Below are 15,045 nucleotides of genomic sequence, written 5' to 3'. Positions count from 1 at the left end.
TTCCACGGCCACTTTCCATCACGGACTCAGGGCCATGCCCACGTGGGCATTCGCTGTTGGTAGACAGAGCGGCCATAGCTGTAGGCTCTTGGAAGTGTCTGTGTACTGTGACTGAGGGTCTCCAAGGGTCCCATTGTGAGGGAGGTCCCCGCCACAGCCTCTAATGAAGGTGCTGCACTTGTGCAGCCAGGACTGTCCAGAACATTCCCTTTATGAGGTTCCCTCCTGTGAGCGTCATCCGTTAATCTGGGCTATCAGAGGTGCACATTGCTCTCTAGGCCCCATGTGGCACGAGGCACCCCAGCCGAATACCCTGTGGCAGACAGCATTTCCGTCAGCCTTCTAGTTGTGCAGGTTGCGGAGTGTTCATCATTTAATTCTTGTCGTGACTACTGCTTTTTAAGGCCCAGACAGTTGAAGAATATGAAACAGTCATGGAAGGACAGTCAGAATTTAAAACTGAGTTTTCTTTGTGGTAGTAAAATAAATAAGGGTTTTTGGAGGCAGACAGACTTAAGGTGGCATCTCAGGTCTCACTAGCAAATCACCGTTAACCTCTCTGAGCTGCAGTTTCGTCCTCCATAAAGGAGTACCAAATCTCTACCGTATGTTGTAAGAATCAAATGAGAGATCCTAGGTAAATGTGACCCACCTGATGTCTTAGACATAGTAAGAGCTCAATAAATGTCAGTCCATCACCACTCCTCTCTCCTGCCTACCATCTAGGTTAGAAATGTCTAGAACCAGATGTATGGTTCTGCTTGAGTCTGTATTCCTGTTATTTCAGTCATATCCCAGCAGGATTAAAAGCTGGTTCCTCTTGGTGGGAAATGTGGGAGCACAGAGGAACTTTAGCCTCCCCAAACAGGATTGTGCCGTGGCTCTTGATCCTCTCAGCCCTTGGGGCTGCCATGTGGGGCCTGGGGTCTCAGGTCAGCAGCCAACTGTTTTTATCGCACACGCTCTCCTGTGTTGTCATTGCGCACGTGCTCTGTGATGTGGAAAGGGAAGGCAAACACTGCCTTAGGCTCTGCTGCCCCCAAACTCAGTATTAGGCATGAAGGAACGTTCTAAGTTGGGGTAGAATGGAAACATTTGGTTTCCCTCCGGAGTGGCCAAAAAAGTGCTCAGAGTTGCTACGGCATCTGGAGTCTCTGTGAGCACGGAAGGCGCCTTGGTAGGATGTGATCACAAGGCAGCCCTTCCTCTGGGCACATGCGTGGGGCGCAGCTGGCTTTGCATTACCGGCCGCCCCTCAGCGGGCACCTTCAGGCGGCGCGCCTGCAGCGGGGCCAGTGCTGAACAGTCAGCGTGGCGCTCCTCCGAGGCCGTGCTCCACGCGCCGCCCGGTCTCCTTTTCACTCTCGCAGGTGATACATGCCTGAGGAACCCGCTCCACAAACAGCAGTCACTCCCTCTCCGACCCATCATCCCCCTGGTTGCCCGCATCTCGGACCAGAATGCGTCTGGGGCGCCCCCGATGACTGTCCGGGAGAAAACCCGCCTAGAAAAATTCCGTCAGCTTCTCTCCAGCCACAACACTGACTTAGGTGAGTCCCCGTGAGCCCCCTGGGCAAGGTAGGAGCTCTTGGTGACCGGAATTCTCACAGAGAGACCTGGAAGCTATTGCTCTTTATTCTTCCTTGTTTTACTTTTCCAGCATCACCTGATCTGATGCCCATTGCAGTGACATGCCGGTATTAAGTCAGAAGTACGTTACTAGAAATTAGGGACCAAATTAGGTGGGACTGGATTCTGTGGCCCGTAGACCATAGTGCAGCTATTCTGGCTTCGGTCTCCCCTACCTCGAGGCAGTTCTGACTGAAACCCACACTCACGGGTCTGCCTTTTCCCCTCTAAGTCTGCTCTCCGAGCTGACTGCATCACCACCGCCGAGCCGCGTCTTGGCCACCCTGCTGCTCGGGGTTGCTGTTCGGGGCTCCTTCCCTGTGCTTGTTGGTAGCCGCTGCTCGTGCTGGTGCTGGTGGTCTTTCTTGAACGGTGGGAGGAACCAGGCAGTGCCGGCTGAGGTTCGTCTTAGGGCCTTGGTGGGAAGGGCTAATCCAACGCAGCTGTTATCTGTTTGCAGATGAACTGAGGAAGTGTAGCTGGCCAGGGGTTCCCAGGGAGGTTCGACCTGTAACCTGGAGACTCCTGTCGGTGAGTTCTGCCCACTGTGTAGAGAAGCGTGAGCCTTACACAGCCCTTCTTACCTGATGAGGTTCGTCTGGACACGTTCATCTTACTGCATAGACTTCTCCAGTCCCACTGGGTACGGCACATCTGTGGGACTGTCCTCTTTTTTTCTGTGCATGAAGAAACACGCTCTTGCAAGCTTACACACATATAGAAGAGCACTGCTTTTCCCTGTGGTCACAATCTCACGTTCTCAACAGCAGGGAGAAAGAGTGTAGTGAGCTGGGGATCCCGGCACTTGTTTGGACCAGCTCCCACGTTCCCTGGACTTGCCTCCTCTTCCAGTAGGAATAACCAGAATGGGGGAGAGCCACTCTGCGGCCGTGAAGGGCTGAGAAATGGGCCTCCCTCAGAAGCCTGCACTGGTCCTACTTTCCCTAAGGACAGAGCACTGGGCCAGCCCCTGGGATAGGGACACTAGGATTTCCTGAGCCGTCACATTCATTCATCCATCTAGTCAGGAATGATTAAGGGCCCGCTGTTTGCTGGGCACAGATAGGTGGCCATGAATAAAGCACAGTCCCCGCTCTCCAGGCACTGGCCGTGGGATGTAGTACATAAATGTTTGTGAGAGGAAGGGCCTGTCTCCTGAATGCTCCCCGCCCCCCAGTCCCACAACCGTGTTATCAGTGCCTGGGCCACTTCCAGGAAGGGCAGGTGCAGTGAAGAGTAGATTTGGTGAGAACGGAAGGGGAGCAGGAGATGCAAGAATGGAGAGTGGGATCTAGAGCAGGGGCGAGGAGGGAAGTTGGCCTGGAGTTTGGCCAGGCAGCAGGCCCCTGCCAGGAGTTCTGTGTCTGTGCATTGTCGCTGCTATGTCCCAGATTACATTCAGCTTCCTAAGCTGGGAATTCTGACTGTTACCGCGGAAAAGATTTTGTGACTGGCCCGGACGTACACAGCCTGCCGCTGAGATGCGTCATCGAGGTGGCCATATTGCTGGGATTCTTGGACGTATTACCTTGCACACATGCAGCCCTCAGAGGCCTCAACTTGGATCCCATTCCCTCCCGTTGACCTACATGCATTGTTCTGCCAAGCCAACTCCCGGAGCTCTGGAGTGCAGGCCCGCTGAATGCGCGCCCCATGCGGTGTGGGGCCACGGGTGTAAATAACCCTGGGAAAGCGGGCCTTGCTTCATCTGCCCACGTGTGGGGCTCGTTGAAGGAGGAGAGGGCAAGCACTGGGTGGCCCCGACCCAAGAAGGGATGACTCTTGTCCTCTTGGCAGTTGTCCTTCCATTCCTTCCACAGTTTACAAGCCACTCCTCAGGCTAAAATAAAAAATTAAGGATTCATCCAACCAACGTGTGTCCCCATCTGACCAGCAGTCCTGTTTGTAGGGCTATCTCCCAGCAAACACCGAGAGGAGGAAGTTGACCCTGCAGCGGAAGCGGGAGGAATATTTTGGCTTCATTGAGCAGTATTATGACTCTCGAAATGAGGAACATCACCAGGATACCTACCGCCAGGTACAGTCGTCACCCTTTGTGGTTACTAGTCATAATGGTTTGTCTCCTGGGAGTACTGTCATGGTGCAGGATTTCCAAGTCTTCGGGCTCTCGTGTGCTGGTTAGGAATTAAATTTATTCCTAGAACTGCTTCCCCTCTTTCTAATGAATAGCTCTGATTTTAGCCATTTTAAATAGATTTTTTGGGGGGGGGGCATTAATCACTGGCAGTGCTTCTCAGACTTTAATGTGCATACAAATCACCTTGATAAAAGCCCACCTAAGGATTATGATAAAACGCAGATTCTGATTCAGTGGGTCTAGGGTGAGACCTTCACTTCAAACAAACTCTCAGATGGTGCCAGTGCTACTGGTCCCCAGACTGCAAGTAGTAAGGGTCATGGGGCACAAAGTGAAAGAGGAGCTCGCCCAGGAGTGGTGCAGTCCCTCTGGACTGTGTGACATTAGTGTGTCCTTCTGGCAGCCGTAGCGCCTTCTCAGGGCCCCTGTCCGTCTGTCTGTCTGCAGGCACAGTAGTTACCAGCAGGCTCGGCAGGGAGTGTCCCGTCATCCTCACAGCGGTCCCTGCAGCCTGCTGAAAGAGGAGGGGAGGAAGAAGAAGGGGAGGGGGTTGACCTCAGCAAGCCTCGGCAACTGAAGTAGCCTCTGCTGCCACTGACACAGTCCTTGGGGTCGTTAGACTGGGTGCTGAGACATCCTGAAGCTGAAACCAACTGTAGTGATCTCTTTAGTAACAGAAGTGAGGACTTCCAGTGCCAGCTCCCTTGGGCTCCCCATCCTGGCACATGAGTTCAGCCATCAGAGCCCTTCCAGTCCTTGGTGACTGCTGAGGAGGAGGATTCTGAAGGAGGGGTACCCATTTTGATCGTACCTGTTGAGTAAGTGCCAGCCCAGAGTGAAACAGATTCCAGGGCAAGAGGAGAAAGCGGTTGATCCTCTTAGGTTGTGAAGCCTATTGCTAGTCGATGTGAGTGGTTTATTTGGGGAGGTTTCCTCACTTTCAGTAAGCTCTCGCTCTCATGGAAATGTATTCCAGATGGACAGGTGGGTTTCACTAGACTTTTTTGGTGTGTCTGTCAGTTCGTTCTAAATATAAAATGTGCTCTCACTCTTACTCCCAGTTCCTAAGAAAATAACTTCTCAAAAGAACAAACTGGCATTTGTGTTTTTAGACCTGACTTCTCTTTTTCAGATTCACATTGACATTCCAAGGACAAATCCGCTCATTCCGTTGTTCCAGCAGCCACTTGTGCAGGAGGTGAGGGAAGTACTTATCGTTCCGGGCCCTTCTCCCTACCCCCGTCACCCCCCCCCGCCGGTAACCCCCAGAGCACCTGCTCCGCATGGCCGTGCCCTAGCCCTCCCTCCAACCGTGGGCAGGTCGACGGCCGATCGTGGTAGTGCCTCATGTCCAGGCTTGGAGCTGTGGTCCCTGCAGAGCACATCCTTGGGCTTTCTCATCTGCTCTTCTTAACAAACCTAGGGGCCAGGTAGCGCTTTGAGAAGTTAAGGGACTTACCCGGAGTCTTACAGTTACCTGGGAACAGAATGAAGACTGGAACTCACACCTTAGGATTCCTAGTCCTGTGTTTGCTCTTCTTTATCACGCTGGGGCGGTGTTTGGTTTTATTGCAGTAAGCATACATAACATGAAAGGTACCATTTTAACTGTTTTCAAGTGTACAGTTTCAATGCCATTAAGTACATTCACACTTGGACAGCCATCACCACCACCCGTCATGAGGACTTCTTTCCATCTTCCCAACCTGAAACTCTGCATCTATTAAACAATAATCTTTCATTCCCCAGCAACCACCATCCTACTTTCTGACTCTGTGAATTTGAGTATTTCGGGTACTTCAAATAAGTAGGATCATATGTTTGTCCTTGTGTTACTGGCTTATTTCACTTGGCATAATATCTTCAGAGTTCATCTATGCTGTAGCATGTGTCAGAATTTCCTTCCTTTTAAAACTGAGTAATATTCCTTGTGTGTGTATAACACATATTGTTAATCCATTCGTCCATCCATCTGCAGTTGGGTTGCTTCCCCCTTTGGGGTATTGTGAATAACACTGCTGTGAACATGGGTCTGCACATACCTGTTTGAGTCCCTGGTTTAAATCCTTTTGGGTATACGCCCAGAGGTTGAATTAGTAGTGATATCTGGAGACCTAACAGGCTAGTGAAGCACATGGAAGGTTTCAGTGGGACTATTTTTTGACCCAAGCAGTAATTATAACCGTCTTGAGATTAGGGATTTCCTTAGCAGCTTCACAGTAGCGAGGACACTGGGTGTAAGTGCTTTCTGAGCTCCATTTTCAGTTATCCTCATATAGAGAGGGATGGTGATAACATGGCTCAAGATAATTTCTATTTGAATTTAGATTATATTCATAATTTTATTGGTGGGACCCCTCATGACTTACCAATAACATAAAGACAATTTTGAGGGTGACACCATTATTTTACCTCTAAGATTCAGCTCAGAGGAAGCTAAAAATCCACTGAGGATCCATTTGTGTCTCTCATTGTTTCCTCAGCTCAGCCCTGCTTATCCCTCACTTTAACTCGGAGATGTTCAGCAACTTCCCTTTCACCTCTGCGTGCTGACTGTAAACTTTGAGACAGGGAAGTAGTTTGTTGAAAATGCTTTTCCTAGTAGTGGAACATGAATACAAAGAAGGAAACTCAAAGTATATTCTTTCCATTTTTTCTTGAATCATCTTTACATCTAGCAGGCTATGGTCAAAGAGTATTACTTAATCCTTAAAATGCCAACCAAGGAGCAGGGAACTAACACTGAATATTGAAAGACTTGCTTTGCATATCTGAAAGATATTTGAGAATTGACTATAATAAAAATTACCCGTACAAGTACAAGAGGTACAAGAAAAACCTTTAGGGATTATCCTCTTCACTCCTCTCTACAAGGCAAGATTATCTCAGGCTGTTTCTCTGTCAGGAAGATTCCCTGGTCTCCCCTGGTAACCAGGCCTGGTGCTCTTCAATTTCCATGTCTTCAGCATCTTCACTTGTACAGTGTTTGTGCATCTGCATTGTCCCATCCTTACCGGAGAGGGATTCTCACAAGTCTCCTGACCATGAACTGCTAGCTTCCAGGCACTTGGCCATTGTTAAAACCAGTCAGTTGGGATTTGTGTATTCACAAGGAGCTGATAGTGTGGAGCAGAAGCCCTGGTGAGTCCTTCAGAACTAACAGAGATGCCCAGACAGACATAGGCCACTGGGCAGGGGCTACTTGAGATCTTCCTGAGCATGGTAGTCTAGCTTGAGCTTCTGTTTCAAGGGAGGGAGGAAAGAATTTAAAAGGGCCTCCATTAGCATATTGGGCCTAACACAGGTGAGGTTGCCACACCCTTCCCTCGGCCCCATAGAGCAAGTGGGCAAGTCTGGTGGAGGCAGAGAGGCCATCTCGCTTCCAGGCAGGGCTTTGTTCTCATTGCCTGTAAGGGCAGGAGTGTGGACAGTGGGTGTGTTTCTCAGCTCCCTCTGCCAGCTGGAAGGCAGACGCAGCATGGGGGCTGGGAAACATCCTTTATTATGTCTCTGGATTCTCTACTTCTCTCCTGCACTAGCTCACCAACTCCAAAACCATACATGCATTTCCTTGCTATTGTTTTCCCTGGGGGTGGGGGGTGGGGTTCTCCCTTGCACCTGACCTCTGGGAAGGCCTCTGCAGTCTTCCCCCAGAAAACCCATGCGCTGTGGGGCCCCACTCATCTCCCGTGCCCCTGTACGCGGTCACCATCAGCTCTGCCATTCCTCTGGTGTGGCTCACAGAGACATGAGGCAGCCCAGTCAAAGCCAGTGTAAAGAATTTGTTGAACTGGGGAGTTGCGGTCACCAGGATGAAGCCAGGAGATAAGCAGCATCAGAGAAGATGGGGCGGGAGGCGGGGGGAGGACTGAGAGGGCCTAATGAAGGCAGAGGGACCCCAAAAATCTTTTCTTTCTCCCCACTGTAGGTCTCTGGCCTCTTGTGGCTAATATACTTAACCCCAGCAGCTTTCCCATGGAGGTCCAGGCTGATTTCTCTGTTCTCAAGTTCCCAGCTGTAGGATTAGGTTTATTTGACTTCCTATCCCCAGCGAATGTCCGGGTTGCATCCTGATACACAAAGTGACTTCCTGCATTGACAGTCTGTCACTGGCTCCCAGTCAGGCGGGGCTAGAAGTACATCTAAGTCTACGTTTCTTTCTGTCTCCGTGGGGAGAAAGGAGAGCGTGGTGGAGAGGGTGTTTCCTCTCCACCTCCTGTGATGATAAAAAAGATTTAGAAAAGGTATCAGAACTAAGGGGTTCTACCATCTTGCTTCTGGAGATGGAGAGCCAGTTATCTACAAGTGAGAGTGTGGTGGCCTTGTCAGTGCCATCCATAGCAGACCTTCTCCTCAGCCATTTGTGTCACTGTCCTGCCCTTTTCCCACTTTTAGATCACAGTGACCACCTACTGCAAAGAGAAACAGAGGGCAAGAACTGTCCATCCCTGCTTAAAAACAACCAGCTTCTTAGAAACTTTCTGCATTTTTATATACTTCCTTTGTCCCACAGTAGTTTTATAATTTAATAAAAGTTCAGCCGCATCCCTGAGGTATGTTGTGCGGTGGGTAAGTGCAGGGAGGGAGCGTATCCCTATGATTTAACAGTCACATCTTCTTTCTCGTTTTCCTAGATCTTCGAAAGAATTCTATTTATCTGGGCCATCCGACACCCTGCCAGTGGGTATGTCCAGGGAATTAATGACCTGGTCACCCCGTTCTTTGTCGTCTTCCTCTCAGAATATGTGGGTAAGAAGCATGAGTCCCAAGTTGAACAAACTATTGCTGTTTCTTATCTGCGGTGTGTTTGTTTTTCCCAAGAGTGCAGCCAGTAGGCATGTCTTGCTAAAGAGATTGTGGCCTTCGAATACACAGCAAACCCTGTTTTGACAGCAGTAGCAGTCTGGAATTAGTTTCTCTCTTGAGATGGCCACAGGGCTCACCTGGAAACGACCTGCTTTGTCACAGAAGGACCAAATGGATACCTTTATGTTCTGCCATACACAGATGGCTCAAAGCTTTATTTGAGGTCATTTTGGGATTGTTTTGGACTTGTCTCAAACACAGGCCATCCTCCATGAAAGCTGGAATTTTGGATTGTACATGAGGCCTTCACACTTGAGTTCACATGCTGTATCTTAGCAGCAGGATGTGGCCGTGTAGAGGAGGAAAGCTGGGGGCACCAGAATCGAGCTCACGTTGGAGGTAACGGAAGGGGCTGAGGAGAGTTCCAGGACCTTGATTTCTCCCTTCCTCCTTTGCCTCTTGCCCCATTAGGTGTTTGTCACTTTGGATAGAAGGAGTAGATATCATGGCGGCAGTTAAGTTTTCTTGCAGCTCCAGCCTCCTCCTCTGGCCAGGCCTGAATTAGGCAGAGTCTTAAAAGGGGTTAAGGATCCTCCCCTTCTCCTTTTGGTTTCCTCAACCTCTTGTGCTTAGAGATTCACAGGAAAACCCATCTGTCATGTTGGTTCTCTCAGCCAGTTAAGGGGGAGCTCATGGGGACATAAGAACGTTGGAGGGGGTCCCAGAACACCATCCGTGTGATCCCCTCATTTCACCGATGGGTCGTGAGATGCCCTGTGTCCTTATTGGTGGCAGAGTGAGGACTAGAACCCTTTTCTTTAGGCTCTGGAGGCGGTGGGTTATTGTGGGTTTTGGAGGAAGCCAGCAGGAGGGGGGGAGGGTAATGAGAAGCAGACCAGAGTAGAGCCCCTTGGAAGGTAAGGGCGTAAAAATGTCTCACTTGATTTCATCTCACTCTTTGTTTTCTGATGGGCCTCAGTGGATGGTGTTTTGGTCTTTTATGAATGAGGCAGTCTCTGAAAAGTAAGGCAACTGAAGATACCATCCCTAGTCCCCCCTTAGTGGCAGCAACCAGGGCAGAACTGGGAGTAAGGTCACCCTTGCTCACTCGACCAGGGAATCCTAAGCACAAGAAAGATAAGTTAAAATGTAGCTACCAAAAGCATATAAATAAAGCTTTTGCTAGAGGACTTTTCGTTTTCCCTTCACATTAATAGGTCAGCTTTTGGAGGCAGCTTAATTCTCTGTGTTTAACTTTATTAAGAGCAGTGCAGCTGATCTGTTGGGATTTGGGGGTAGTTTTTTGCAATAGCACTTTTCTGAAATAGTATTAAAGGATGAGCCTAGAAAGGTATTAAGCCATTCACTAATCAACATTTGGAGTGGAAATGCTGGCGTGAAATCTTGGTAACAGTATTAAGCCAGTTCAAAATAATCCGCAGCAGCTGCAGTTCTAATTGGATGTTTAATTATCCTGTTAGCTGCCACTTATATTTTGTACCAGATTTTCCTTTTCTTTCTGTAGGCACAACGCTGTGGGTCCCACCAAGCACTGTGCCTTTCTTTGATAGATGTGACTGGGTTCTGATGTTGGTATTTGTCAGCACCACCTGCTCACCGGCAGTGTTTACGCAATAAAGGGTGGGCTTCTCCGCCCTTCCTTGGGGCCAGTCTTGGCGAGGCTCTACCCAGTTTTACTTCTGCAACAGACTTCAGAAGGGTCTTGGTACCTCCTTCTAAACTGAGGAAGGTGGGGTCCATTCATTTTTTTATAAAAACTTTAATTAGGTTAAGTTTCAAATATTTGTAAAAGTAGAAAAATAGCATGCCCCAAATCTTACTTCTCACCCACCTTCACCAGCCAGTCTTGTTCCATCCCTGCCTGTGGCCATTTTCCACCCTTTCCTCTTTGTGAATTATTTGGAAGCGATATCAGATATCATATCGTTCATTCATAAATATTTCTATATGTACCTCTAGAAGACAGTGATTAAAGAAACCCACAGCCATAAATGCCCTATTACAGCTAAAAAGTTACAATAGCTTCTTAGTATAATCTAATATACAATCAGCATCCACATTTTTCTGATCCTCATAAATATGTTGAATAGTTCGTTTGAACCAGGGTGCAGATTGGGTCCACATGTTCTAATTGGTTGGCGTGTCTCTTAAGTCTCTCTCATTCCAGCAGTTCCCATCCCTCTCTTTTCCCCTTAGGAGTCTGTAGCTTTAGCACCTTGTTTTTCTGGTTTTCAACCTGGGGCTTTGCCATGCCAACCGGTGATAACACCCTGATTCTTAAAGCACCTTACCATTTTGCAAAGCACTTTGACATACTGTATTTCATTCAGGAGGCCCCAGTATTTCTTTAAGGCGGGTGTATCAACTCAGTTTACAGATGAGAAATTCAAGGTTCAAAGATTTAATGAGCTTTCCAGACTCAGACCCAGGTCTTTTGACCTTAATACCTGTCCTCTTTATATGATTTGGTGGTGTTTCAACTTAGATTCCTGTTCTTGGACTTCTAATGGCTCCCTCTACTCCATTCTGTGCCCCAAAGAGGGCAGTACCTTTCTTACTGCACCTTGCCTTTAAAAAAAAAAAAATTGCGGTAAAGTACATGCTCATTTAAAAAATCAAAACGGGCGCCTGCTTCTTCCTCTGCCTGCTGCTCCCCCTGCTTGTGCTCTCTCTCTCAAATAAATAAATAAAATATTTTTAAAAATACATATTTCTCTGAAAGAGAGTCCCAGAAGTGAGATTGGTAGTCCTAAGAGCATGCCAAACAGGTACTACTAAATCACGGTCCCACTAATGTGTGGGTGCGCTTTTCTTCGAATCCTTAGCAAAACTAGATATGTCAATCTAATCCTCTTTCCGCAGCCTGGTAAATTAACCATCGTCTGTGTTTCAGTTTTTGCTCCACTTGCTCTGGAGTGAGGGGTATGTATTAGCCTTTCTGTCTTTGTGATCTGCTTGTTCAAATTCTTTACCGTTTTTTCCTGTTGGATTGCTGGTCTTGTAGTTTTGTAAGGACTTTTGTAAATTAGATAGATTCATCCTTTATCTGTATGTTTTAAAAAATACTAGGTCTCACCACATGAAATTGCTAATATTCAGCCATTTTTACTCCTCCCCCCCAAAATGGGAATTTTATATGGCTCAACCTAGTATTGTTTTTCTCCAAGACCATCACTTGTCTTTTAACTTTGTTGTGTCTCCTTATGTAGAACTTCCTAATTTTTACGTAGTCAAATCTGCGCATTCGGCAGGTGTTCATGAGCTCCTGTTATGTGCCCGGGGATAGAGAGGCTGAGCCGACAGGCGCGGGCCCTGCCCTCTAGTGGAGGTGCTCGCAAACCGCGCTGAGGACCCGAAGGAGACCGCTCCTCCTTCATGGTTTTGGGATTCAGTGTCGTGCCTAGGAAGTCTTTCCTTCCCCACTCCAATATTATGAAAATACTCTCCCTTGTTTTCTTCTCTTGTGGGTTTGTGTTTACATTTAGCTTTTTAAATTTCATTATTAATTTGCTTTCCCATATGGTGAGGGTTGAAATTAAAGTTCCTGTGCAACCAAGTGGTTCATTATTTCAGCACCATTTATAAATAACCATCCTTTCTTCACTGCTGTGACATCCCTTTTCGTAATATAATACTAATTCCTTTATTTACATGGCTCTACTTCCTTATTCTCTTCCATTTATCTCCATTTCTATGCAAGCAGCACACAGCTTGGGGTTTTGAGCTTTATAGTGTGTTTTTATCATTATTCCAGGGCCCTTTCCTTATCCTTTTTAAAAAATTGTCGTGGCTCTGCTTCCATATGAACTTTATTTTTATGTTTCTACCTTTTTCTTTTTTTAAATTTTATTTTAAATTCCAGTTAACATACAGTGTAATATTAGTTTCAGGTGCACAATATAGTGATTCAACACTTCCACACATCATCTGGTGCTCATCACAAATGCCCTGTTCAGTCCCCATCACCTGTTTCATCCATCTCCCACCCCTTCCCCTCTGGTCACCACCAGTTTGTTCTCTATAGTTAAGAGTCTGTTTCTTGGTTTGCCCCCCTTTCTCTCTTTTTTTTCCCTTTGCTCGTTTGTTTCGTTTGTTTCTTAAATTCCACATATGAGTAAAATCATATGGTATTAGTCTTTCTCTGACTTATTTTGCTTAGCATAATACCCTCTAGCTCCATCCACGTCATTGCAAATGGCAAGATTTCGTTCTTTCTTATGGCTGAATAATATTCCATTGTGTGTATCATCTTCATCCATTCATCTGTCAGTGGACACTTGGGCTGCTTCCATATCTTGGCTGTTGTAAGTAATGCTGCTATAAACATAGGGGTGCATGTATGCTTTTTTAATTTGTTTTTGTATTCTTTGGGTAAATATCCAGTAGTGTTATTCCTGGATCACAGGGGAGTTCTATTTTTAATTTTTTGAGGAACCTCCATACTGTTTTCCAGAATGGCTGCACCAGTTTGCATTCCCACCAGCAGTGCAAGAGTGTTCCTTTCTCCCCACATCCTCACCAACACCTGTTGTTTCTTGTGTTGATTTTAGCCATTCTGACAGGTGTGAGGTGTTATCTCATTGTGGTTTGGATTTGCATTTCCCTGATGGTGCGTGATGTTGAGTGTCTTTTTCATGTGTCTCTTGGCCATCTGTATGAAATGTCTGTTCATTTCTTCTTCCCACCACATGAACTTTAGAATCAACTTGCCGAATTCAGGAAGTAGGAGCCTTTTAGAATTTTTATCGGAGTTACAGTAAATTTATAAGTTAAGTTTTGTCAGCTTTTATTTTATTGTAGCATCTTTATTGAGATGTAATTCGTATACCATATAATTCACCCATTACAATGTACAGTTCAGTAGTCTGTAGTATATAGAGTTGTGTAACCATCACCACAACCAATTTAGGACGTTTTCATCACCCCCAAAAGAAACCCTGTATTCCTTAGCCCAGCTTCGTGTCCCCTCTATTCCTAAGCAGTTGCTAATCTACTTTGTCTCTATGGGTTTGCCTTGTCTGGACATTTCATATAGGTGGAATCTTACAGTATGTGGTCTTTTGTGCCTGGCTTCTTTCACTTACCACATTTTTGAGATTCATCCATGTTGTGGCATACTTCCTTTTTATGGTCAAATATTCCATTGCATGGCTTTACCACATTTTATTTATGTACTCATCACTTGAGGGATATAAATTAAGCTTTAAAGAAATAAGGCATTCAGACTCCTCCCCGGCCTCAAGATCTTTCTTGAACAGAGATACAACATTGTTTGTGGCCTTCAAGAAAAATTCTTGGGGCACCCGGCTGGCTCAGTCAGTAGAGTGTGTGACTCTTGATCTCAGGGTCGTGAGTTCAAGCCCCACGTTGGGTATAGAGCTTACATTAAAATAAAAGGAGAAGAAGAATTCTCTTGTCTGGGTAGTAATGCTGCTTTTCTCCCCTTCTCTGTTGGTGTCATATCCTAATAAGGAGCTGCTGTGACACTCCCTGCTGCAGGAGGCATCAGGTATCCTTTGCCTGTGGGATAAGCCAGACTGTTGCCCTTGTCATCCCGGGCAGGTCCCACCAGGTCGCCTTCCCCCACCGCCCCATCTCGCTGAACTCCAGTGTGGAGGATCTGCTCTATCAGAGCTTCTCCTGTATCTCCTCCCCGATCTCTTCTGTCCCACCGCTGTCACTTCTATAAATTAGCACCTGGTCTTACTTCATGGTGTGTCATTTGTTGTAAAAGTGACTCCCTCTGAGCTGACAGAGAAGTTGTCTCTAGCTAGTCTGGCCCCCAGGCAGCTTCTTTATCTGCTGAAGCCAGCTGCTCATGTGGAGGTGGGTCACCTGTGGCTAAGGCAGCTGTGTCTGGGCCCAGGGTGATGGTGCTAAAGGAGACAGTCTCCGGCCTGTGACCCCCAGGACTGCAGATGACCTCCAGACTCTCATCTACGAGAACTTTTGGGCTCAGATGATATTATTGATCTAGTTATGAACATATTAAGGTCCAGTATAACTGGTAGTGTGGTCATCATCAAAATAAATTGCTTAGTGGCAACTATTTAAGGGATACATATGAAGAAATCCTTCAGAAGAGCAGAGTTCATGATCTTGTTTTCAAAAACAGATTGGTGTCTGCTGGTTTCTCTTAGTACAAAAAGAAACAGTATTAAATCACTCTCCCTCTTGTCTTCTGCAGGAAGCCGTATAGTAGGATTTTCATTTCAAGTTTTACTTGAACCGTGAAGTTTTCAGAAGCATCATAGCCATGGAACTGCCAGAGGGGAAGTCTTTCCCAGGTCTCTGACTTAGGAGTCCAGTTCCCCACGTGACATTTCCCCTAGGATATGTTATAGATGATCAGGTTAGGGCTAGCGTGGCTACAACCATGTGACTGGGACCCCAAATAATAGTATCTTAAGGAAGATAGAAAAGCTTATTTCTCTCACATGAAAAGTCAAGAGGTCAGTAGTCCAGGGCTTGTATGCTGCCCTAAGATATCA

The 15,045-nt window shown here is 46.9% G+C and overlaps 1 protein-coding gene across 4 annotated transcripts in view; it reads left to right on the top strand.

Moving 5' to 3' along the window:
* Positions 1 to 15,045, top strand: part of TBC1D22B (TBC1 domain family member 22B) — a 79,908-nt gene that overhangs the window by 26,306 nt on the left and 38,557 nt on the right. For all 4 annotated transcript variants that reach the window (XM_027601350.2, XM_027601348.1, XM_027601349.2 and 1 more), the window contains 5 exons: positions 1,371 to 1,550; positions 2,090 to 2,160; positions 3,539 to 3,667; positions 4,860 to 4,925; positions 8,362 to 8,476. In XM_027601350.2, coding sequence (XP_027457151.1) covers positions 1,371 to 1,550; positions 2,090 to 2,160; positions 3,539 to 3,667; positions 4,860 to 4,925; positions 8,362 to 8,476 — 561 coding nt within the window. The remainder of the gene's footprint in view (positions 1 to 1,370; positions 1,551 to 2,089; positions 2,161 to 3,538; positions 3,668 to 4,859; positions 4,926 to 8,361; positions 8,477 to 15,045) is intronic.

This window comes from Zalophus californianus, chromosome 7, assembly GCF_009762305.2.
Source record: "Zalophus californianus isolate mZalCal1 chromosome 7, mZalCal1.pri.v2, whole genome shotgun sequence".
Lineage (NCBI taxonomy): Eukaryota > Metazoa > Chordata > Mammalia > Carnivora > Otariidae > Zalophus > Zalophus californianus.
This window is presented reverse-complemented; position numbering and strand designations above follow the sequence as displayed.